The sequence below is a fragment of the Colletotrichum fioriniae genome, assembly GCF_027942845.1.
Source record: "Colletotrichum fioriniae strain IMI 355084 chromosome Unknown scaffold_16, whole genome shotgun sequence".
Classification (NCBI taxonomy): domain Eukaryota; kingdom Fungi; phylum Ascomycota; class Sordariomycetes; order Glomerellales; family Glomerellaceae; genus Colletotrichum; species Colletotrichum fioriniae.
In genome coordinates, this window is record NW_027076852.1 from 952,366 (window position 1) to 967,128 (window position 14,763).

The 14,763-nt window shown below is 54.1% G+C and overlaps 3 protein-coding genes across 3 annotated transcripts; 1 reads left to right on the top strand and 2 right to left on the bottom strand.

The window, feature by feature from the left end:
- Positions 1–203: 203 nt before the first annotated feature.
- On the bottom strand, positions 204–2,203 carry N0V96_011122 (uncharacterized protein; the record flags this gene model as incomplete). Its single annotated transcript, XM_053197224.2, has 5 exons — positions 204–359; positions 446–1,620; positions 1,679–1,810; positions 1,866–2,018; positions 2,083–2,203. 5 exons carry the CDS (start codon positions 2,201–2,203, stop codon positions 204–206), a joined length of 1,737 nt encoding a protein of 578 aa, XP_053045315.2.
- A 3,137-nt stretch (positions 2,204–5,340) lies between these two features.
- Positions 5,341–9,120, bottom strand: N0V96_011123 (uncharacterized protein; the record flags this gene model as incomplete). Its single annotated transcript, XM_053197226.2, has 5 exons — positions 5,341–6,044; positions 6,103–7,190; positions 8,080–8,609; positions 8,680–8,915; positions 8,970–9,120. 5 exons carry the CDS (start codon positions 9,118–9,120, stop codon positions 5,341–5,343), a joined length of 2,709 nt encoding a protein of 902 aa, XP_053045317.2.
- Positions 9,121–9,628: 508 nt separating this feature from the next.
- SMC4 (Structural maintenance of chromosomes protein 4) lies at positions 9,629–14,375 on the top strand (the record flags this gene model as incomplete). The annotated part of the gene is made up of 3 exons (XM_053197227.2): positions 9,629–10,657; positions 10,706–14,071; positions 14,139–14,375. 3 exons carry the CDS (start codon positions 9,629–9,631, stop codon positions 14,373–14,375), a joined length of 4,632 nt encoding a protein of 1,543 aa, XP_053045318.2.
- Positions 14,376–14,763: the final 388 nt, after the last annotated feature.

Here is a 14,763-nt window from a genome sequence, read left to right on the forward strand (position 1 = left end):
TGGAATCAGGGCTACCTGTGAACAAAAGCACAGGGAACTTGAAAATAAGTGTAATCAACTACCTATTACTTGCAGAACACGTAAATAAGTACAGGATATTTTCAAAGAAATTGAGACAATACTTGACAAGCCCTCACTTTTCATTGATAATGTTTCGCTCGAAGCACACAACCTAAGAAGCAACCTTTCTCCAGAACAGCTACTCATGGATTCAGAGTATAAGTGATGTTGTGGCCAGGAACCCTGGGGTAAAACTCGAAGGTGAACGTCGTCGCCTTGCCAGCGGAAATGACAGCCTGAACCGTAGCAGAAGGTAGAATAACGTTGCCGCCGTCAAAGTTCCACTGCCCGTTGAAAGTCTATCCTCAATGTTAGTACGTGCTCTTCCATTGCCTGAACCAAGCAAACCATGGGTTCCAAGCTGCAGTCGGGAATGACGACTTACGATATGAGCCTGCTGCAACGGTCCAAGGTACTGCGTCCAGTCATCAAATAAGTAAACGCCGTCGCTCCGCAAAGCCTTGACAGCAGCAACCGTCTTGAGTCCCTTGAAGGTGATGGGGATCTTCAGGTCGGCGCCCGCAATGGCCTTGGAGCTTGCTGCGGTCACCACTGGAACATCCCACTGCACGAGTTCGACTTGCGACGTCGCCCCCGCAGAGAAAGCTAACGTCAGGTTCGCCTTGCTCCCTGGTGCAGCAGTAGCACTCAGGTACTTGGACAAGAAGGCGGCCTTGAAAGTGATTGCGGACGCCGATGCGGTATAATCCGTATTCGCGGCCAGTGTGGTTCCTGAAATGGTCTTGACCGACTGCAAGGTGTTGCCGTTGAACAACCAGGGAAGCGTCTGATCCGCCGGCGCAGTGCCAACCTTGTTCCAAACGTATGCAGATGATGATTGCGTCGTGGCCGATGCATCCGTAGTGCTATCGGGCAACGAATTCTTCGTTCCCTTAACAGCGGTATTCAGAATGGCCAGCGAAGTCGGGTCCCGCCAGGCATGCGCATTGCGATCAAGATGATCCAGTCCATTATCCCAAATCACAACAGCGGTATTCAACTCCGCCGCCGTCCTCACAAACTGATCCGTCCACTTCCACCTTGCAGCCGGCTCAGTATTCAACGGACTCGCGTCAAACTCCCCAATCACCAACGGCACATCCGTAAAATTTCCCCTCACAATCGCCATCTCGTTCCTCATCGCAGCCTTATCCGCATCCGAGCCCCAAATCGTCTTGCCCCACGCGGAGAAGATGAAGTCGTAGGGGCTGTAGACGTGGTAGTGCAGCACCCAGGGGTTCTTGATGCTCGCGGGTGCCTTGAACCACTGCGTCGTCTTGGTGGCGTCCATGCCGCCGCCGACGAGGTTGACGACGCGGCGCGCGTTGAAGCCGCCGCTGTCGGCGAGGGCTTTGAGGAAGAGGTCGTTGAGGGTGTTTATGCGGGCGCCGTGGTCGGCTGTTGTGGCGGGGGGTTCGTTGATGGATTCAAAGGAGACGAGGTTGGGTTTGCAGGCAAGCTTGCGGCCGATTTGGAGCCAGAGGTTGTAGAATTTGTCGTTTAGGTTTTGGACGTCTGCATCTGAGGTTGCTTTTGTCACGTCGGCCCAGTTCCAGGAGTCTTTTCGTGATGTGTGAGCACATTTAGACAAAAGTGGGAACGTACTGAGTGGTCTTACCGTGGTGGACATTTGTGAGAACGTAAAGGCCCCGGGCAGTGGCCATATCAACTACGTCCGACACGCGCTGCAGCCAAGCCGCGTCAACGGTGTAGTTAGGCGCTGCGCTGGTGAAGTGGTCACTGTAGGTGACTACCGGACCATTAACATCAACGTTTACTGACTGCCGAGAAAGATATAGACTTACCTGGGATACGAACGCTCTTGAATCCGGCAGCCTTGACGTCGTCAAATGTCTTCTCGACAACGGGTGGATTGTTCCAAGATCCCTCGTTAGGGATAGCATCAAGAGTGTTGCCCAGGTTCCACCCCGGGCTCATGGCCTTCACGTAGTCCGCCCCTGAGATGTCGCTAAAGGAGCCAGAACAAGCCGTTGGCGCGGCACTGGCGGATGAAGATCTAACAGAGCTTGTCAACTGAGAGGAGCTTGACGCGCGTGAAGTAGTAGTTGTTCCAGCAGCGGGGGGCTTCGAGGTCGACGTTAAGAGAGTGGTTGGGGAGGGGGAGCCAGATCCCTCGAGACATTGCGAGTACCCTGGCACTGGGATTAGATGTTGTCCATAAGAGATCTGGGCAGAGACCTACAGTCATTTGCCTTTTCGCAGTGCCATCCGGCTGTACACGTCGTCGGTCCCGTCCAGCCGCTGCCATCGCATTGGCCGTACGGCGTTTGCTGGGCGGAGGTTGTCTGGGCTAGTGCCACTAGCACGGCGAGGTTGATGTCTGGTCTCATCGCGCAAGATCAAGGTCCTCGGTTGCCGCGCTTACAGAATCACAGGACCATGAATTCTTCGGGGTGTCTCCAGGGAATGTGGCAGATTATACATGGAATGGCGGAGCACTTGCGTCTTGTTGATATTCAAACACCATTCTTCATCACGGACCGGAAATTTACTTACAAGCCCAGGCCTAATGCCAAAACAAGCAGCATTGCGCTTGGTGGAAAATCGCATGCGATCATGATGACCACGAATCTAACGAATGGAATGAGTCGAACGCTGCAATGGCGGCGGCGAAGAGAGCGGAAGGTGCTCCGAAACGAGGGGATGAAAGGCACGGGAGGCGCGAAAAGAAACCGTACTCAGCATGTGGGCGAAGACCCTTCTTTTTTGAGGGCGGAGTGTTACTCTCAGAGTCCCCGAAGAGGAAATATCACGACACCAAGTAGGGTTGTATCACGTAGACTACCGCTGGCCGAAAGAGGCAACTTTACTTGCTTGCCTCCGTCCTCCGACTTACCCCTCAATCAGAGGCCAGGGGCAGGCTGCGCGGATTGAGGTCGCGGTTCGGAGTCAATTTACGCTTGTTTGAAAGCGAGCTGGCATTGAGTTGCTTAATTGGTTCTACATGTTCGACCCTTGACCGTTGTCACCTGCTTGAATCACAATATGGGGACGGAGAGATTTAAGGAGCCCGGATCTGGAAAGCTTGTTTTTCTTTCTTCGGATCGTAATTGCTATTCGCTACTACCTATCCCAACGAGGCAATTATTCGCCTAGCAAGGGAGGAGGATATCTGCGAGCTACTCGGTTTCTTCCGAGTCATGGCCTGGGATGCAGTTCGTCAACATCAGACGAAGACACTCGGCAGCTCATATGTTGTAGGGTGCTCTCGGTATGCCCATCGACCCGATTTGCCGGCCCCGCACCGAAAGCGCCGAGCCGTAGTGATTCGATCGCCCATCAGGCAGCTTTTCTCCTACCTATCTACAACCTCATGAGCTGCAGTGATGGGTATCTAGAAGCCTGCCGGTCTCTAGTTATTGTATCGACAGCACATCGTTTGATAGGATTCGATGGTCCCTCGGAGTTGGCGTGATGCTTTTTCCAATGATCCAGAAATAGGATATCAATAGCAGACAAACCGTAAATCGCTGCATCGTAAGATGTGATGGTTGAGTAGGGTTTCGGCACGTCTCTATGCCTGATGAGGGTAACGCATAAGCATTGCTTTATCCTCCGTTTCGGAGGCTTCGTCCGTCTAGCCTCGTTAGACCGTCATGTCTGCACTGAGTTGGCCTGGATGTGAAGGCCAAAACCAGCCAGACTACATACAGTCTGCACTCCCGTCTCGTGAAGATGCTTTCAGATCGTGCGATTGTGTACCGCTCTCTCGGATCATATCATTCATCGCTTCGGCGGCCCCGGCGGAGGCGGAGTCGTCGTTCCTCGGAACTGGTTCTTCAATTCCTCGATGAAATACTGCAAAAAGCCTCGGTCTGCAGGGTTTGCTATAGCCCAACAACGTCAGCTACCCTCTCTTCAAATGACTCCCTCCCAGCGAGACCATTCGATTTTAACGTACCAGTTGCCTGTCCTTGCCGCAGCGGCTCATGCGGCATAGGCCCATTCCGCTTCTCGTCGACGTATCGGTGGATTCGGCCGACGCCGCGATGGAAGCCGGGACTTCTAAGGATCTGTGGGTTGAAGTTCGAGGTTAGCCTGCTATGTATGGCGGGGATGATGTGGAGGTCGCATACCTGGCGGATAATCACGTCCTCGAAGGCCACGAGAGCGCGGATTAGCAGGTTCAGAGGCGGAGCCATGTTCAATACGTTATTCAATACCAGAAACTCATGAAAGAACTTAAAAGAGGGACTGGCCCCTTGCGCGACAAGATGCCAATTGATAATCCTCGAGAAGCTTTGAAGCTTCTCCGCCATAGTCTGCGCAGGTGGCGATCGGACCATCGGCAAAATAAAGTGGAGATGCTTGGAGATTAGTCATCGACATGGAAGCATCATGCATTTGGCCGCTCATTGGCCGAGGGGCGTCTGCGTATTCCTCCCAGATGACGTTCCTGCATGAGAATATTCACAAGTTTTCGCAAACCTCTTGGCACGAGCATACTTGGGCGATAGAATTGCGAGAGAAGACATGAGCAGCGTCTGATGTGTCCATGACCTCGTGGTGGAATGGTGAAGCGTGATGGGTCCCGAAAGGGCTGTGGGTTCGAGTAAAAGTGTACTTACAGAAATGGGTGGTCCTACGCGATGCCACAGACAGTTCATTTTTGTTTTTAATTTGTATTTTATCAATTTCGCTGTCGTATGGTCACCGAGAGGATAGAAAATTTATTCGCTTGGTCCTGATGATGATGATTTGTACCGACTTCGAAGGTATGGATTTCATGATTTCACCAATCTTAAAATGCGAGGCGGATATCCTATGATATCGACTCCTACGGAGCACCTTGTGATTGTCTACTTTTCCATTCGCATCGCCCTTGGTATGTGGGACATCCCCCACGTCCGCGATCTGATGTCCTTGACGATTACATAGATACCGTGCCTGGACTACCTAGAAACCATATCTGGAATGCTATCTGAGCAATTGGAGTCTCATCGGCGGTTGCTCATCAGGAGGTGAACCTGTAAACAAGATAGCAGCCATGCATGTCCTGTGAACCCCCCGAGACCTTCGGGCTTGCTGCGACAAAGCTGCGTAGCGTTCATGCCGGCATCATGAGCTTAGGATGCGGGAGAGATAATGGGTATAATAAGTCTCTGAGCTAGGTAATCCGTACATACCCTGGCTGACAGTCTTGCGACAGCTTTGACATCTCAGCCAAACGCAGTGCCATCCATGCATCTATGGCGCGGGGAAGCTGGTCACTCGGTGTGAGAGAACGAATCATGCAAATCGGTAGGCAGAGAGAAATCTTCAACCAGCAAATTGATCCCACTCGCCCCAGTTGAGGGGCAGCCCTATATCGAGGTTAGCCTCCAGAGCGTTATCGACTGCCGACAGATTGAAGCTCGGGTCGAAGTGGCCAAAGACATCTAGATGCGGCATCGCATCAACAATCGAAAAGTCAATGGCTTCCAGTGCCGGGAGCTCGGCGGTCGACGCAGGAGCCAGGGGAGCCGACGGCGGCTCGGCCGGCGCCCCGTCAACCACCAAAGGCTCATCAACTTTACCATTCGTAGGTACGTCGACAATAGCAGCAGCTGGCAAAGCCGCTCCCCCTTCTTGGGCAATGGAGTTTGCGGCCCGCTCCATCTCTCGCAAGATACGCTCGCCTAGCCCTGCGACGACCCGTGCGCTCCAAAAGACGTCGCCGAATCTCTTCATCAGCTCCGAGTTAGACTTGAATGCGCTGCGGGCGCGGGCGCGGAACATTGGAAGGGCGCTGTGTCGCATTTTGCGGTACTCGACGCTGAGAGCTAGGGAGAGGGCGTATGGGACGAGAGGGACGGGACTTAGATGGTCCCGGCGGATGGCGGAGGATATCCGCTCGGCTGCCAGGGAGCGTCGTGCGTTTGCTGAGGGCGGTGGTACTGATGATGCGTATTGTGCTGGAGGCCCGGGTCTGGATAAGCGGCATGAGAGGATAATGACGGCGTGGTAGAAGACCTCGATAGTCGCTGTTGAGCGTTAGCACCTCATGCTGACGAGTGTTAGAAGAACAGTTCTTAAACATACCAAGAAGCGGGGTGGGAACCTGTAAAGCATTGGCTTCAAGGATCATGGGCTCGAGGACCGGCAGATCGATAAAGGGCTTGGCCTCCAGCGACTGAGCAATGACACCCGGACGGTAGAGTTCAATCACCTTGTCGAGCCACTGCACGACCGATAGAAAGAGTTGGAAGCAGGGTGCTTGTCTGCGGAAACAGTCGTCTAGCCCGGGACCGATGTCACCCTCATGCAGGACGCAAGGTCTCCCGTACGTCGCCGCATTGATTCGATCCAGTGCCCAAACAGCGCAGAAAAGGGTGTCGAGAGAGTCATTGCTAGAGTGAAAAAGGTGCAACCCGAGGGTCTGCGAATGATGCGCCGCCCTGGCGCCAAGTTGAGCAGGCAAGTCTGCTTCATCAGCACCGGAAGGCTGGGCATAGAGGGATAGCATGCACAAGGCACGTATGTGTATCGTCCTGTCCGAGATCAAGCTCGTATCTAGGATGGCCCGTATAGAGCTGGACAGCGTCTGGGAGAAGTCTTGGTACGAGAGCCTCTTGTTTCCCTGCGTAGCGAGGCGCAAGTGGCTTTTCATGTCAGGGTCAGTGGCAGCAGCCAGACACACCACTTGTCGCATGACAATAACTGCTGGGGAATCGCCATCATCCAAAGCCTCCTCGGGAATCAGGCCGAAAATAGGATGGATCTTGTCTCGGTACACCTTGTGGAGATGTTTGTAGTCCTTCTCCGGCGGGACACAGGTGAGACAATTCTGCTTGACGTAAGGCAGCAAGACCTTGTCGATAATAGCCGACGGACGCGAGACAACCGATGTCGTCGACTGGGCCGAAGCGGCGTTGAGTGACGGAAGCCAGACACCCACCTCGGCCTTCTGCGTAGGGTTAGCGGCCGGATCTGAGTCGGCGGCCTCGGCGAACATGCCCTCCGGGTTAAGATCGCCAACGAAGCGCGTCTGTGGAGTCTGCGCTGGCTCCGAATGTCCCGCCGTGGCAGATTCACGGCGGACAGGGGTCGTGGACAGTACGGCATCAGCGGTCACGGACACCGAGTGACGATGTTTGCTTGGTGAACCAGAGCCGGCGACGACATGTTGTCTTGGGAGAAAGGGTTCAGTCAGCTCAAGAAAATCCCCAAAGTTGCCTGATTAGGAAACCAACCCAGCGTTATCTGGCGGCGAAGAACCCGCACACCCGTCATGCGCGGGCTCCAACGGCGGAGGTTCCCCGTGGATGCAGCGTTTCTATAATTGTCATGTAAGAAGAAATGCGTCTTAGTCGAGTGGAATTGTTTTTGGTTTGAGCGGACCTTCTTTCTGCGACATGATTCGCAGGCTTGCAGAACTTGCTTCCGCTTCAAGGGAAGCCCCGAAGAGTCGGAGCCGACAAATTTGACGCCTTTGGCGGGGTTGCTCATCGTCCCGACGCAATGGTGACTCCGAACGGAACAAGAGATGGAGAGGTGTTAAGCGAGCGAAGCATCATCACCGCAGATCGCCGTCACGAGGGGGGAATCAAAAGTGAGTTGTAACGCGTGAGATGAGAGACGGTGAAGGACGGGTGCTTTGGTGTAAGGCGGCGCAAGCGGTTGATGCAGCTAAACTGACTGGACTCCATGGTGTGGGCGGCGGGCGGTGCGGGCGGCCGGGGGACCTGCAAGGTGTGACTCGACGCGGAGCTTAGTCAGACGCGGGATTTCTCGGTGTAATCTCGGTGGAACGATCACACCTTGGCGACACCGAGGTGAACAGTCACATTTCAACAAATGCATGACAAGACGTCCATGCTGCGTAACTGCCTTTGTCAGGTCATTAGGCTTTGAACAGTGATATTCATGAGAACCAGTCTGTTTTTCCGTCCCACTTCACATTCCAGGTATAATTCAAGGGCATTGCCCAAACGCCAACGCTATGCTGAAATCAACCACTCATCCCTGTCATGGGATAAAACACCCGTCAATATCCTCAGGAGGTAGGAAAGTAATCACTCTACTCGGCCGCCCAGGCCGCTCTTAACACCTTCCAGCACCACTCCCCAGCCGCCTCCATGGTTCTTGTCCTGCACAGCTTCGCTTAGCCGGCCCGTCACCAGCTTTCTCACAAGGAGTGTGTCTCGCGCTCTTTTGAGCTTCTTTCCGTCTTCGCGAGAAAGGAATGCCTCGAACCAGGCCTCCTCCGCGGCATCGAAGGGCAAGCCAATGAGCTCGGTTGACCGTGCGGCTGTCTCTTCGTTTGCAGGGGCGCCAATCACGTTAGAGACAAGCTGGCGGAAGAGCTGTGCCCTGACAGCATCGGCATGGGTTCTGGAGAAGTAGAGGGCTTCGGTGACGCTGGTTCGTGACATGGCGTCGAAGAGAAGCTCGAGAGCCTCGGATGTCTTGAGAATTGGCTGAACTGTGTGGAAGTATGATAGAGGCAGCGTATAGTCGCCGTCGGGAGCATTGCGCACAAGTGCTGTCATGATCTCGTCGGCGAAATCGGTGGTCAGAGAGGGGTGCGCAATGTACTCGAGTGCTTTCTGTTGGTAGTCCGAGGCGTCAGTAGGTGAAGTGTTTGCTGGTGACAATAGTTAGGTCAGGAGAGCGTACCTCGAATTGTTGATGGTCCAGGAGCCAAAGGCCCTTCATGAAGATCTGATAGTTCTTGGGAACACCGGACGTCACGGCGAACTTTGACGATGCCTGAGATCTAGTCTGGCTCGTGTCAAAGTCCAGCAGGATGTAGTAGAAGATGGAGAGTCGGTGGTGCGTTGACATGGTGGCTTCGCATAATTGCTGGTGTAGCGTGCGCAGAGCATTCTCGGTTTTGGGAGGATATGTCTTGGCTGATTTCCAACGTCAGTCATAGAAGATCTCGAAGCGGTTGGGAGGAAGCATACACTTGGTGAGACCCAAGGCTTTCAGGACCCTGTCGATGAAGAGGGCGCCATCGAGGCTCTTGCGGTAGGTGTCGATTTCCTGAACGGACTTGCGATCGTAAGGGAACTGCTCCGCCCCGAAGACGTGGTCGAAGTTGGTGTAGTCGAACATATTGAAGTGTAGTGGGTCAGCAATGTCTCTGCAGGATGTTGGACACGACAAGCTTGCTGTAGATTTGGGCCGAGTGTTTTGGTCTTTTTTTTGAGTTGGCGGGATGAAATGCGACGGCTTTGCGCCGGGGAAGATCCATGCAGAGCTTCAGCCACAGCAACGAAAGAGCATCAGCCACAGTGCGACTTGATGTGTCTCCGCAGCCTTGTGGCGGGTGGGGCGGGCGGTGTGGGCTGTTTGTTTACAATCGGCCTAATCGGTGAGCGATTCAAACAAATCAAAGTGGGGGAGAAAGTGTGGAAGCAAACAACACAATTGCGTTTGCCCTTTTCCCTTTTCGCATCCAACATCACCAAATTCTGTTACCGCGGCACCACTTTGCGCCTGCTGCGTTTCTTCTTTCATTCTTGCTTGGCTTTTTGTCACCTTGATTGAGATACCCTGCGCACTTTTGTCTTTGCGTTCATTCGCTTCACCACCACTAACCAGCACCCTTACCACAAGCATAATGTCGGCCCGCCCACGCCGTGCGACGCGCCGCCAGGCCATCGTCGACTCATCCGACGATGACGAGATTGCAAACACCACCGTGAAGAGGGAGGAAGAGAGCGAAGAAGAGTTCGCCCCCGAGCCATCAAAAAGCCCAGTGCGCCGACCAACACGCGCCCGCAAGAGTGCTGCCCCCTCGTCAACGCCTGCTCCGACAGCACCTCGCCGCCGCGGCAGACCTAAGAAGAATGCCGACACTACCGTGACAGAGGAGGCTACGAAGCTTGAGGAGGAGGCTTCGGTTGCGGATGTAACGTCCATCGCAGAGGCGCCTTCAGCAGTGGAGGAACCCTCTGTGGCGGACGAGACGTCTATCGCCGAAGACCCCACGGCGCATGATGTTGCTCCTTCGATAGAGCCCAGCGAAATCTTCGACCCCGACCAGACTATTAGCAAGAAGGAACCGCCCTCCTCGGCCCGAAAACCCTCTCCGAGAAAGCCCAGGATGAGCGCTGCGCCTAGAGCTTCCACCAAGTCCGCGACACCAGCATCCATACGCAAGCCATCCGCTACTCCCGAGCCCTCTCGGGTCCATGCCGAGCCTCTCGCCGATATCACAGCTTCTTCAGTCAACGAGCAGAGACCTGTTGCAGATGAGACACAGGCAACATTCAAGCCTGTTCGCGCAATGGACACTGTCATGGAGAAGCCGATGGACATTGTCTTGAAGTCGCGCACTCTGACTGTGCCCGTGGTCGAGGACACAACCCCCAAGCCTCGCCTGGTCATCTCTTACCTGATTCTGACCAACTTCAAGAGTTATGCTGGTCGTCAGGAAGTTGGTCCTTTCCACGGATCATTCTCTTCCGTCGTTGGACCCAACGGTTCTGGAAAGTCTAACGTTATCGACTCCCTCTTGTTCGTCTTCGGCTTCCGCGCAAGCAAGATGCGTCAGGGCAAGCTTTCTGCCTTGATCCACAACTCAGCTCAGCACCCTAATCTGGATCATTGCGAGGTCTCTGTGCACTTCAGAGAAGTCATGGATCAGGTTAGTTGCGTCAAATGTTGCGCACAAATAGTCGCTAACCAGACATAGCCCGGTGGTGGACACGAAGTCATTCCCGATTCCGATCTCATCATTTCTCGCAAAGCCTTCAAGAACAACTCTAGCACATACTATATCAACGGCAAAGCCTCCAACTTCACAACTGTTACTACTCTCCTTCGCGACCGCGGCATCGATCTTGACCACAAACGTTTCCTTATCCTTCAGGGTGAGGTCGAGTCTATCGCCCAGATGAAGCCCAAGGCCGCCAACGAACACGATGACGGTCTTCTCGAATATTTGGAGGATATTATCGGCACTTCGAAGTACAAGACGCCCATTGAGGAATCTGCGACCGAGGTCGAGACTCTCAACGAAATCTGCATGGAGAAGAGCGGCCGCGTTCAACACGTCGAGAAGGAGAAGAACGGCCTCGAAGACAAAAAGAACAAGGCTATTGCATACATCCGCGACGAGAACGAGCTCACAACAAAGAAGTCTGCGCTGTACCAGCTCTACATTGGCGAGTGCAACGACAACGTTGCTGTTACAGAGGAGGCCATTAGCCAGATGCAGGCGCAGCTCGACGATGAGTTGGAGAAGCACCATGGCGGCGAGAAGGTCATCAAGGAGCTCCAAAAGTCATACTCTCGTGGAAGCAAGGAGTTTGAGGCGCAAGCAAAAGAAACTGAGGCCCTTGTTAAGGAGATGGCTAAGTTCGAGCAAGAGCGCGTCAAGTTTGACGAGAAGAAGAAGTTCCTCAACGACAAGCAGAAGAAGCTGGATAAGACCATCGCCAACGCCGAAAAATCCGCTACCGAAGCGGACGAGACCATCGCCCAATGTGCCGAGGAGATTGAGACCCGTGCTCAAGAGATCGCGTCACTCGAGATCAGAGTGCAAGAAGAGGAGGCGGAGCTCGCGACTATCCGTGACGCCCTCAAGGGCAAGACTCAAAAGTTCTCCGACCAGATTGCAGTCAAGCAAAAGTCATTGGAGCCGTGGAAGGAGAAGATCAACCAAAAGCAATCGGCCATTGCTGTTGCAGAGAGCGAGATGAACATCCTCGAGGAGAAGGCCAACGCCGGTGCTGTGGCCATTTCTGAGACGGAGGCAAAGATTGCTGCCATTGAGGATGCTCGCGCTGCCAAGACTGAGGAGCTCAAGGAGTGTCAGGCCGAGAAGGCCAAGCTGGAGGAAGAGAGAAAGGAAGCTGAGCACGAGCTGACACGATTCAATGCCCACGAACCCAAGATTCGCGCAAAGGTGTCTAACGCCAGACAGAAGGCGGACGAGGCTCGCTCAAGTTTGTCTAAGACGCAGACTCAGGGCAACGTTCTCACCGCTCTGATGCGCATGCGCGAGTCCGGTCGTATCGACGGATTTCACGGAAGACTCGGTAATCTGGGCGCAATTGACCAGAAGTACGACGTGGCCATCTCCACGGCCTGCGGCGCCCTCGACAACTTCGTCACCGATACCGTCGAAGCTGGTCAGCAATGCATTGAGTACCTTCGCAAGACCAACTTGGGTCGTGGTAACTTTATGTGTTTGGACAAGCTGAGAGTCCGAGACATGAACGCCATTCAGACCCCCGAAAATGCGCCTCGCCTCTTTGATCTGGTCAACCCCAAGGAGGAGAGGTTCCGGCCAGCATTCTACCACGCCCTTCAAGATACCCTTGTGGCCAACGACCTGGCCCAGGCCAACAGGATCGCCTACGGTGCCAGGAGATGGCGTGTGGTTACCTTGGCCGGCGAGCTGATTGACAAGTCTGGTACCATGTCTGGTGGTGGTACAACTGTCAAGCGAGGTCTGATGTCTTCGAAGCTCGTTGCCGAGACTTCCAAGGAACAGGTCTCGAAGCTTGAGGAAGACCGCGATGTTCTCGAGGAGAAGTTTCAAGACTTCCAGGAGCAGCAGCGTGAGCTTGAGACAAGAGTGCGTGAACTCAACGATCAGATCCCTATGCTCGACACCAAGATGCAGAAGATCACTCTTGAGATTGATAGCGCGGCTCGGAACCTGGCCGATGCTCATCGTCGCATCAAGGAGCTGAGCAAGGAGCACCAACCCTCCGCCTCGGATAACAACCGCATCGCGGCTCTTGGCAAGGAGATTGCTAAGCTCAACAAGGAGGTTGAGAAGCTCCATGACGAGACATCTGGAGTTGAGGAAGAGATCAAGGCTCTCCAAGACAAGATCATGCAGGTTGGTGGTGAGAAGCTGCGCCTGCAGAAAGCCAACGTCGATTCTCTGAAGGAGGAGATTGTCTCTCAAAACGAGGAAACATCCAACGCCGAAGTTCGCAAGGTCAAGGCTGAGAAGCAAAAGACTAAGCTTGAGAGAGACCACGCCAAGGCCACCAAGGATATTGAGGTGGCGATCCGCGATCTTGAGAAGCTCGAGCATGAGATCGAGAATCAAGGCGAGAAGGCGGAGTCTCTTCAAGGCCAAGTCGACGAGGCCGAGGAGGGCTTGGCAGCTAAGAAACAAGAGCTGACATCCCTCAAGGCCGAGCTCGATGAGAAGACCGCCGAGTTGAATGCTACTCGGGCCAGCGAGATCGAGATGCGCAACAAGCTTGAGGAGAACCAGAAGGTCCTGACTGAGAACCAGAAGAGACTCATGTACTGGAACGACAAGCTGTCCAAGCTGGTGCTTCAGAATGTCGACGACCTGACTGGAACCTCCAACCCTGCTCCCAAGGCCACCTCTGCTCCGACAGCTACCGAAGGAGACGATGACGCAGAAGCGGATGGTGACAAGACAGTAACCCAGGACGCCGTCACTGGCGAGGACTCCCAGCCATCCGCCGAAGCCGAGGATGAGGGCGAGGAGGAAGAGTCTGACGAGTCTCAGCTGCCATCTCAGCCAAGCAGTCAAGCACTCGAGCTTCCCGTCTACACTCCTGATGAACTCGCGGACATGAGCAAGGAGAAACTCAAGGGGGAAATTGCAGCTCTCGAGGAGAAGACACAAAATGTCAACGTCGATCTCGGTGTTCTCGCCGAGTACCGCCGTCGTGTCGAGGAGCACGCCGCCCGCTCATCCGACCTTCAGACCGCCGTCAACCAACGCGACGCCGCCAAGAAGCGCTGCGACGAACTCCGTCGCCTGCGTCTAGAGGGCTTCATGGAGGGCTTCAGCACCATCTCTCTCCGCCTCAAGGAGATGTACCAAATGATTACCATGGGTGGTAACGCCGAGCTTGAGTTGGTCGACTCCCTCGACCCTTTCAGCGAGGGTATCCTCTTCAGTGTCATGCCCCCGAAGAAGTCGTGGAAGAACATCAGCAACTTGTCTGGTGGTGAGAAGACGCTCAGCAGTTTGGCGCTTGTCTTCGCTTTGCACCACTACAAGCCGACGCCTCTATACGTCATGGACGAGATTGACGCTGCCTTGGATTTCAGAAACGTAAGTTTATGCCCTCGCCAATGATTTCCCTGCCACCCTTCATCTTTGTTAACTTTACCCTTTTCAGGTCTCAATCGTCGCCAACTACATCAAGGAGCGCACGAAAAACGCCCAGTTCATTGTCATTTCACTCCGAAACAACATGTTCGAGCTGGCTGCCCGTCTTGTTGGTGTCTACAAGGTGAACCACATGACGAAGAGCGTGACGATCGAGAACCAGGACTACATCGTACGGACGCGTGTGCAGGGCCAAGGTCAAGGCCAGATACAGCAAGCCACGCAACAGACGACGATGGCGCGATGAGGCGACGTGAGGAGGAGAGAAGGAGAGTCTTACGAATGATGGGTTCATTGCTATTTTGCGCGCGTTTTGAGTTGATCATGCCTGTTAATATTGTCGCCCCCTTGGGGGGCCCTGGGTCGGTTCTTTGTGTGTCATCGGTATAATGACTGTACGAGGGGAGGCGCATCATGGATGTAATGATTGAAAAGAAAATTGGAGGCTTTTCTGGCTTTGTTCTACATGTCTTGTCAGACTTGAGTGTGTTCTCATCTTTCGCCTTGGCGCGTGATTGCTGTGAGTGAACCCCTCTACCTTTAGATTGTGTCGCCTTTCGCTTCTTGGGTTAGTCTTGTTGAACCTCAAGTGCGTGATCTTGTCCCCCTCATTTACTCTTCTTTGTCTCATTCTG